At 32.3% G+C, this 10,018-nt stretch overlaps 2 protein-coding genes across 6 annotated transcripts; one reads left to right on the forward strand and one right to left on the reverse strand.

Annotated features, from left to right (window-relative positions):
- Positions 1-558: 558 nt before the first annotated feature.
- On the forward strand, positions 559-7,342 carry Sws (patatin like phospholipase domain containing sws). Of its 4 annotated transcripts, XM_076305457.1 has the most exons (16): positions 559-746; positions 939-1,340; positions 1,431-1,850; positions 1,935-2,263; positions 2,329-2,704; positions 2,815-3,108; positions 3,184-3,563; positions 3,652-3,820; positions 3,902-4,282; positions 4,351-4,626; positions 4,734-4,920; positions 5,417-5,533; positions 5,880-5,996; positions 6,095-6,415; positions 6,499-6,794; positions 6,996-7,341. In XM_076305457.1, exons 1-16 carry the CDS (start codon positions 741-743, stop codon positions 7,095-7,097), a joined length of 4,173 nt encoding a protein of 1,390 aa, XP_076161572.1. In that variant the 5' UTR covers positions 559-740; the 3' UTR covers positions 7,098-7,341. The 4 variants fall into 4 exon arrangements, with proteins under 4 accessions (XP_076161572.1, XP_076161575.1, XP_076161573.1 ...); XM_076305460.1 differs by lacking the exon at positions 5,417-5,533 and having other exon boundaries at positions 6,996-7,342; XM_076305458.1 differs by lacking the exon at positions 5,880-5,996 and having other exon boundaries at positions 6,996-7,340.
- Positions 4,256-9,732, reverse strand: Fpgs1 (Folylpolyglutamate synthase 1). 2 transcript variants are annotated; one of them, XM_076305464.1, is made up of 5 exons: positions 9,597-9,732; positions 9,394-9,490; positions 6,985-9,315; positions 6,077-6,731; positions 4,256-6,000 (listed from the first exon to the last, which is right to left on the reverse strand). In XM_076305464.1, the coding sequence occupies exons 2-3, from the start codon at positions 9,411-9,413 to the stop codon at positions 7,965-7,967; spliced, it is 1,371 nt and encodes a 456-aa protein (XP_076161579.1). In that variant the 5' UTR covers positions 9,414-9,490; positions 9,597-9,732; the 3' UTR covers positions 4,256-6,000; positions 6,077-6,731; positions 6,985-7,964. The 2 variants fall into 2 exon arrangements, with proteins under 2 accessions (XP_076161579.1, XP_076161578.1); XM_076305463.1 differs by having other exon boundaries at positions 9,394-9,500; positions 9,597-9,731.
- Positions 9,733-10,018: the final 286 nt, after the last annotated feature.

The following is a 10,018-nucleotide window of genomic DNA, read 5'->3' on the forward strand; positions in this document are numbered from 1 at the left end:
ATACTCGTTAAGGGGGGAACAAATTGTGCCATTGGTCGAATGAATGTGTACATTGGCGCCAACTATTTGAATTGTGTTGGCAAGTATAACATTAAATAACAATGGTTTATATTGAATAAAATTCGTAAGAAAAAAACAAATTAAGAATTAAGAAGATTCTTTTATTCATAGATGTTTTTATTATCTTATTTATTTATTTTGAAAATTATAAATGTATACAGGGTTTATATAATTTAGTGATGTAATAGGAACAAAATTTCCTCGAATATTCTTGCGATTTTATTTTTTCTAACTGAACAAATAACTTGGTCATATCATTTAATTATAATTTGAATTATTTAGAAACATAGTAAGCGCAAGTTAGCTATATTTTATATTTGAATATTTCTGTTTTATATTATAACAAGATAAAGTACGTCTAGATCGAGGATATGATATACGGAAATATTTTTCACTTTCAAAATATTTAGAAATTATCGAAGATATATGCGTGAAAATGGGGCAATTGCTTTGGAGTTGCACATGTATTTAGATACTTACGTGCGACTAAAATGGCGCCTGGTGACTCGACCGAAGTATCAAAGGTCATTAGTTGAGTGTAAATAATTGACTTTTTCAGAACGAGCACATTGTTTCAATTCATCTGCCTCGTATTCTCGTTATTATTTAATTATGAATTCGTGACGCGAATCTTTGTTTACAATTCTGCTATAAGCTAATGGAAGAAATGAATACCCACTATGGAGGTTATATTTATTATATTTTATACATACCTTTTTTTTATGTGTATATATATATATGCTTTTTAGATGTATATTCTAGTTATTCATTAAGTTACAAGTTCGATACTGTATAAGTGTGCTTTTGCAATAATTGATTCCAACATTAACGTTATTGTAAAAAGTTAATTATTACTGAATTATTATTATTGCTTGTAGGTAGTGGAATTATTTAATAGGTACAACGAGAATTTAGGATCGTACATTTTTTCAAGATGGATTGGCAGATTAATCACAGAATATCAAACATCAAAGACTTTGTTTGTTATTGTAACATTAATTCTTTTGAGTTTACTCATTGTATGCATATTCATTCTTCGAAAATGGAAGAACAAAGAATTTCTCCCAGAAATGAAAGAATTTGTTGGAGTAGGTACAGGCAAGCCAAGATTCAGAAAAAGGGACAAAGTACTCTTTTATGGAAGAAAAATGTTGCGCAAAGTAAAATCCATTGGCGGTCAAGTACATGCAACTGGACAAGGAAAAAAACGAAAGGCTGTCATGCGGTTTGCACGAAGACTATTACAATTGAAAAAAGATTCTGCTCCGCAACAATTAAAAGTATTTGATTTTTATTTTTAACAAATTTCATTCTGATTCTTATAATTTTTTACTGTGTATCTTTTGTATTATCTTTTTTTATTTTGGTAGGTTTTAGAACCACCAGCTGAATATTTGGAAGAAGACCTAGGTCCTGGAGACAGAGTACCACCAGATGCTTTATATATGTTACAAAGTATTAGAGTATTTGGACATTTTGAAAAGCCTGTATTCTTGAAATTGTGCAAGCATACAGAAATTATGAGTTTACCAGCTGGAAGCAGCTTGTTTAAAATTGGAGATCCAGATGAAAATTTATTTATTGTGCAGCAAGGCTTGGTCAATGTTTATATTACAGGACCTGATGGTTCCCAAATATCATTAAAGCTTGTGAAAACAGGAGAATCAGTAACTAGTCTTCTCAGCTTTACAGATGTACTTACTGGGCATACAAGTACCTATAAAACTGTATCCGCTAGAACTATGGAAGATTCTATAGTAGTAAAATTACCGATGAATGCATTTCAAGAGGTATAATCTAATTATGCAATATGGGTTTAAAAAAACTTAGTCATTAGAGTTTCTAATACAATAATCATATTTACATGTTTGTAGGTTTTCCAAGATCATCCTGATGCATTCGTTCGAGTTATCCAGGTCATTATGGTTCGCCTCCAAAGAGTCACCTTTACTGCTTTACACCAATATCTTGGATTATCTGCAGAATTAGTTAATCAAGGAACACACAAAAAGAAACAAAGTCCATTTTCCGAATCACCAGTTAGATCCAGAACTAAGGAAAATTTTATTGCACAAAATGCAGAAAATCAATCATTTGCATCTATAATTACTTCATCAGAGCAACATGATGGAAATGAAATACTTCATCGTGATATTTCTACTTTAAATAGTCCTCAATCTGTACCTATTGTTATAAATAGACGGTAAGTTACACAAGAATATGTAACCAAGAAAGAACATATTTTTATTAATATTTGTTCTATAATAGACCAAAGACTAGTCTTGATTGGAAAGGTCAAAATTTAAGTCCAGAATCAGGTCAGAATATAGCAGATATGGTACCAGAATGTGATTCTCATTGGCCAAATTCTTCGCCTGTAACACTACAACAATCGTACCAAGGATCGCAACAAGGCTCGCAACCAGACATTGTACACACAAGCAATTCCCATCCAAGCAAAAAACGATCTACAACTATTGAACCAATTCCGCAACAATTAGATGAAGCACACCTTGTTCAAATAGCTACAGAAGCATTCATCAGAGAACTTGGTTTAGAAGATGAGTCAGTACTCAAGGATGGCAAAGTTCAGATTAGAGAAGTGCCAGCTGGAACCTATTTAATGAAGGAAGAATCACATAAGGTTAAAATCTGTATAATATTACATTATATAGTATAAATACTATATATTTAATAGTATTTATAAAAGATTTCTATATTTATGTAGATCAATATTGTACTTATATTTTTCAGGATGTTGCTCTCGTTTATGTTGTATCTGGTTTATTAACGGTTAGTCAACGCGTTCCAGAAGGTAGAGATGTAGGTCAGGAAGTTCACATGTTTAGCGCTCATCAAGGTGAAATTGTTGGAGGTTTGGCTGTGTTGACAGGAGAACCTTCTTTTTATACAATCAGAGCAAAACATCCTAGTCGAATAGCGCTTCTTAGTAAATCAACATTCTTCGCCATAATGAGAGAACAACCTACTGTTGTATTACACGTAGCTCATTCCGTTGTTCGAAGGCTTAGTCCTTTCGTTAGACAAGTATAAATATTTTGCCATTTATTTCACCTGCCAGTTAATATCAGTTTTTCATTTGTATTTTATTTTCTTTAAAAGGTTGATTTTGCTCTTGATTGGCTATTTCTCGAAAGTGGAAGAGCAGTGTATAGACAAGGTGATGAATCAGATTCAACCTTCATTGTATTAAGTGGTCGACTTAGATCAGTAATCACGTATAAAAACGGAAAGAAAGAACTCGTTGCGGAATACGGAAAGGGAGACTTAGTAGGTATCGTAGAAATGGTCACACAAACTCCGCGATCAACGACAGTAATGGCAGTACGAGATTCTGAACTGGCAAAACTTCCCGAAGGATTATTTAACGTAATCAAACTTCGTTTCCCAATAGTAGTTACAAGACTTATAAATTTACTTGGGCATCGTATTCTTGGGTCCTGGCAACAACCACGCACTAAAAATGGTAGCAGCGATAAGCAGTATGTATTTAAAATACGTTACTGTTTGTGTTTATAAAATTAATTTTTCATAATATTAGGTAATGGGTCTACATAAATATATTTATAGACGAGCCGCTGCAACAGTCGATACAAGACCAGCTCAAGTAAATTTCTCAACTGTTGCTATAGTCTCAGTATCCGATGATGTACCTTTAACTGCATTTACATATGAACTTTATCATTCGTTATGTGCTATTGGACCTTGTTTGCGCCTTACTTCAGACGTTGTTCGAAAAGTAAGCAATTAAAACCCATCATTTTCTTAATTCTGTTATAGACAATGGAATTATACATGCACTGTTCTTTTTTCTCAATAGACACTAGGTAGCACTATCATGGAACCTGTAAATGAATATCGTTTAACGTCATGGCTTGCACAACAAGAAGATCAACACCGAATCTCGTTATACCAATGTGACCCAACATACACATTGTGGACTCAACGATGCGTCCGGCAGGCTGATTGTATTTTCATTGTAGGTCTGGGAGATAGACCTCCATCCATAGGTAGAACCGAACGTGAAATTGAGCGTTTAGTAATGAGAACGCAAAAAGAATTAGTACTTTTGCACAAAGAACAGAGTGGACAAGGACCTACAAATACAGTGCAGTGGTTAAATATGAGATCTTGGATTTCTAGTCATCATCATATTCAATGTCCTAAACGAATGTTTACAAGAAGATCTCAATATAGAATTGTAAGGAACGACATATTATAGTTTATTAGATAAAATGCTTAAATAATTTTGGATACATTATTTTCTAGAATGAATTATATTCCAAAGTTCTCATGTCAGAGCCAAATGTGCATAGCGATTTTAGTAGACTCGCTCGCTGGTTAACTGGAACTTCAGTTGGACTCGTACTTGGAGGTGGTGGTGCTAGAGGTGCAGCTCACGTAGGAATGCTCAAGGCAATCATTGAAGCTGGAATACCCATTGACATGGTCGGTGGAGTTAGTATTGGAGCATTTATGGGTGCATTATATTGTATGGAAAAGAACATTACGACAACGACTCAGAAAGCTCGTGAGTGGTCTAAGGTAATTATTATGAAATTAAAGTTAATAAAAATATTGTAAATATTTTTATGTTTAAAGTACTTTCTACCAATGTTTTCTATCTATATTAGTAAATATCTTCCTAATAGAAAATGACACAGTGGTGGAGACAGATAATGGATTTGACGTACCCAGTAACATCCATGTTTTCTGGAAAAGATTTTAATAAAACAATTCAGGCAACATTTGGTGATACATATATAGAAGACTTGTGGTTACCATATTTTACGATAACTACAGACATCACTGACTCTTGTATGCGTACACACACACATGGTCTGTATACAAAGAAAAAAGTTTCACGTTCCATAAAGCACTGATAGTTTCCAGTTTTCTTTGATTAAATATGCTTAAGACATAATTCAAATTGTTCAGCTTTAACTAACTGGAAACTCTCGCTGTTTTGGTAAAATTTGTAGACCCTGTAGATATGCTTACAACTCAAAATTTTGTTTCTAAATTTAAATACATTTATTGTAGAACATTATGTAGAAATAAGCTTGAACAGCGGGAGTGAGCTTTCTGGGTAATAATTGTTGACGTACTCTCCGTTCTGTAGTTTGCCGTCAAGGCGAACTTTGTTTTTTTATTTGGAAAATAGCTTTATAGATGACAATTTTCCTGTATAATTTTTATGTTAATTGGTTGTAACAAGAGAATTTAGAGGCAGTGATATTTGCTATAGCGTACATAATACAATTTATAAACGAATGTAAGAAGTCAAGAAGAAATGCATGGACATACATTAAAAAACTTAATTCGTCGTGTTTAGGATCGCTGTGGCGGTACATTCGTGCTTCGATGTCTTTATCTGGTTATATGCCACCCATGTGTGACCCAGTTGATGGCCATCTCCTGCTCGACGGCGGGTACGTCAATAACCTTCCAGGTAATTTGAGCGTAACATTAAAAAAAATGTGTTAAGAGATTTACTTAGAAATCTCGTGCACTTAGAAATTGTTATTAATATATATACTATAAAATATTTTAAGTTGAATCCACGTAAGTTTTTATAGGAGAAGGTTTATCATTTTTTATCGATTTTATAAAATTACCTGGACATTGTTCTTTTATAGCAGTGCAGAGTTTAATAGATTTCCATTTCACTCATATAAATAGCGAAACAATTTATTATAATTTAACAAAAGAATGATATAAATTTGAAAACAATATAAAGCTCACTCCCGTTGATAAAAGATGCATTTGTCAAATTCTGAATAGTTAAGTGAACTCAGGTTTGCTATGGAGATACATTCGAGCCAGTATGACCATTGCGGGAGTCTTTCCTCCTATTTGCGACCCTCTTGACGGGCATCTTTTGGTCGACGGGTGTTATGTTAATAACGTGCCAGGTACCTTAAAACTTGTGTTGTTTATCATATCAAAGAAATAATATATACACTGCCGTAATTGGTTCTCAACATGTACATACACAATTTATTTGTTCAAGCTGACGAAATGTTGAGGCAAGGAGCGCACCACATTTTGGCTATCGACGTCGGGTCACAAGATGACACAGATTTAACAAATTACGGAGATTCTTTATCCGGTTGGTGGTTGTTGTGGAAACGATGGAATCCTTTCGCAACACCTGTTAAAGTTCCGAATTTGCCCGATATACAATCGAGATTGGCGTATGTGAGTTGTGTACGCCAATTGGAAGAAGTGAAGAACTCTGATTATTGTGAATATATCAGGCCACCAATAGATAAATATAAAACTCTCCAGTTTAATAATTTTGATGAAATTAAAGATGTTGGATATCAACATGGTAATTGTTAATTATACATTTATGATACAAATGCAAATTTTTATATAAGTATATAATATAAATTATTTAATTTACATATATAGGAAAGACTTATTTTGAAGGACAATCGAAAGCTGGAGTTCTTCCACAATTTAATGCTGACAGAGAAAATGCACGAGCGTTACGAGCAAAGCATCAAGCCTCAAATCAGCCATCTGTATCTTCGTACACTTTTACAGATTTAGCTCAAATGGTGTGCAAAGTCTCCAGAGGAAGTCGCTATGTAGATCTGGAGATTGATTCCGACACAGACGAGTTAGAAGAATATGAGGCGGATCTAGAGGAAGATGCACAAGAAGTAGGTTATGCTTCTGAACCCACTGCCGGTATTCTAGACCAGGTACTAATCTCTATTCTTATAAAACAATAAAGTGCAGAATCTTTTTTAAATGTTTTACTATTTATCTCATAACTCGTTTAAGATTACAAATAACTTATATATTGAGTAAAAGTGTTCTTGCATATTTGTAGAATATTATGGATACATATTTTATCAATATAGAGAGCTATCTCGTAAAAATTTTTCTTACATATATTTCAGAGTCTTGACGAAAATCATTTACGACGAAGGACTGGTGTTTCCTTAAGTCTATCAGATACTGAAGCAGAATCGGAATTAGATTACCATCCAAAAATATTTTAAGCCTTTTATCCACTCTAATTTTAAAACTATAGATTTTCTGTGTTATGTGACATGTAAACGTACATAAAACTCACTTATTCATGTGTACAAATTATTATAACTTTACAATCATGCCTAGTTTTATGAAAATGTATTTATACTAAAGTCCACAAAATATTTATGAGTACTTTGCCATTGTTATTAAAATAACAATGCAATACTTCATTAATATATTATGAATTGATACAATTATCCTTATTATAATTACTAAATATATAATTCTACTGTTTATATAAAATATTTTTGTTATTTACACTTCTACAATGCATGATATTATTATAATTATTACCCTATATTACATATCAAAATAAGTCTTTAAAGATATATATTAACCCATTTGCATCAAAGCGCGGAATAATCCGCGAGTCGCGACTGTACACTATCACCGAGCGCGGAATAATACGCGAGTAGCGACTGTCGACTATCACCGAGCGCGGAATAATACGCGAACCTACGACTTCCATTTTACCAGTTGCAACTGGTATGTTTAACCATTTCTGAGAACTTTTTGGTTCCATTAGTTTAATATACATCAGTGTATTCCAAATAAGTTTTACTCTTTTGTGAAAATCTTTCAAACTACCACTATGAGTGTTGCGGCACGCAAAAATCCGCGCAACACGCAAAAAAGCCTATAAAAAAATATTTTGCTATATAATATTGTGTATTAATCGTTTTAAACAGTATATTGTTAATAAACTCCATAAATAATTTTGATGCTCGTTACTGCACATACGATCAGGGTATGACCCGATACGGGTCAGTCGTCAGTTGAACGTCGCTGATGTTTGAACGCGGCAGCCTAAACAGACCGATGATGCAAATGAGTTAAAATTCTGTATTCATAGTCAAATTTGGATCTAATATACTACAAACTGCACCTGCTAAATGTAATGATCCCGTAACAAGAACTTGAAATTTCTGGTCATTGCTACAATTCAATTCTTTCTTAAAATCCTTTTTTATTTCTTCTAAAACTTCAAGAACACTATTTGCAACTACTGAACCGACTCCCCATATTTTCAAATTCTCCTCACATTTAAATTTTGTCTGATTACGTGTATAACGATCGTTTTCATTATCAATTCCGGAAAAATTTGGTACAAAATACGCTTTATAAAAGTTTAAAGATTTTAAAGGTGTTAACAGTGGTATTGAATCTCGACATCCGCTGGTATTAAAAATTAAAATTCTTTTCCCTTTGCCTGTATTGTTACTTACATCATTAAACCAATTAATGCAGCATTCGATACTTTCAATTGTATGTGCACCATCTATGAAAAATTCAGCAATACTATTTCTTACAACGTGCATTCTACCTGGCCATTTACAAGACAATAAACCCATTGCAATTCTATCCATAGACACAATCTCTGACTTCTGTGTTTGCTGCATCATTTGAATATATTCCTTATATTTATTGCAAAAGTTATTATCATTTATGGTATTATACACTAAGGGTAAACATTTATTATTATTAGAGATTAACCATGCAATAGCTATTTGAATAGCTAAAGATGCATTTTGTTGTTGAATAGTGTTCTTTATTTTTAAAACAGGTGAAAGATTTTTCCATTTATATTCCTTAAAATCAGGAACAACATGTAAGTTACAAGCTACTTGAATTGCTTTTTTTTCTAGCACATGCATTGCTTGCGGAACTTGTGGAACGGAAAATGCAAGAGTATTTGGTTTAAAAATGCCAGATTTTTGAAAAGCTATATCTTCAATAGTATTACCTAATAAGGAAGTATGCTCTAATGCCAAGCTAGTGATACCTACACATACAGGATTTCTTACAACATTCGTACTATCTAATAACCCTCCAATTCCAACTTCAATTATAGCAACATCGACATTTATGTCTAAAAATATATCAAACATTAAAAGTGTTAAAAATTTAAAGTAAGAAGGCATGTCAAATTCATGTTCTTTTGTCTCCTCCAACTTTTTATAAATTTTCGAAAAATACTGTGCAAAGTCTAGTTTGCTTATTGGTTGACCATTTATTCTTATACGTTCGTTGACTGTAACCAAATGTGGAGAACTAAAGAATCCTGTTTTAAAACCATGTTCACGTAAAATAGCTTCTACATATGCACAAGTAGAACCCTTTCCTTTAGTACCTGCTACATGTATAACAGACAAAGTGTCTAACTTTTCAAGTGTAATATCAGATCTATAAAAATAAAGCAAGGTTATCTAAATACTACAAATATATACTAATTTTTCAACAGAATATAAAATGAAATATTACCGAAGCAAGTACTTCTGCATATCAATTGATCGATTGATGTTCTTTTTCTTAGCTAACTCCAAATATTTAGCATTGCTTTCTAAATTCTGTAATTTGTCTAAAGCATTCTAAAAATGTAATGAACATTCTTTTATATAATTTATACTTTATTATTTTTATCTGGATGTATTAATTTGATGTATATTAAATAATCTATGCTCTACCTCATAAGAATAATTGTAATACATGATGTGATTTACTTTTTGTTCCATAATCGTATATATCACATTCAAAATAAAAAACTTTAGAATAATCTTAAATAATTACACTAAATAAATTTTACAGACTATTACCTCGTAAGTTACTAATGTGTAAGCAGCGCATTTAATCAATGAACTTTGTACTATTTTTTTCCATGAAATAAACATTATGCTTCACTCAGTTGAAATGTTTGGATAATTTTAACATTATACGTATAAATGTCATATGTATTAGTACAAATTGTCGAAAAAAATCTCACCAATCGAATAATGGGGAAAATTCGATGATGGGGGAAAAAATTAACAGGAGTACATGTACAATTTTATATACATTCTATCTACTATTGTATGTGGATATTTTTTTCTATCTTGGGTACATTTTACAT

The sequence above is a fragment of the Ptiloglossa arizonensis genome, chromosome 2 (genome assembly GCF_051014685.1).
Source record: "Ptiloglossa arizonensis isolate GNS036 chromosome 2, iyPtiAriz1_principal, whole genome shotgun sequence".
Lineage (NCBI taxonomy): Eukaryota > Metazoa > Arthropoda > Insecta > Hymenoptera > Colletidae > Ptiloglossa > Ptiloglossa arizonensis.

Bases quoted from the DNA above. Each gene is read 5' to 3' on its own strand.
- Sws (XM_076305457.1), top strand. The intron at 1,851-1,934 runs GTATAATCTAAT...ACATGTTTGTAG, and splicing joins CGATGAATGCATTTCAAGAG to GTTTTCCAAGATCATCCTGA. The intron at 6,416-6,498 runs GTAATTGTTAAT...TTACATATATAG, and splicing joins AGATGTTGGATATCAACATG to GAAAGACTTATTTTGAAGGA.
- Fpgs1 (XM_076305463.1), bottom strand. From the start codon at position 9,644: ATGGAACAAAAAGTAAATCACATCATGTATTACAATTATTCTTATGAG. The intron at 9,501-9,596 runs GTAGAGCATAGA...TTACATTTTTAG, and splicing joins ATTACAATTATTCTTATGAG to AATGCTTTAGACAAATTACA. The intron at 9,316-9,393 runs GTAATATTTCAT...TTATTTTTATAG, and splicing joins ATGCAGAAGTACTTGCTTCG to ATCTGATATTACACTTGAAA.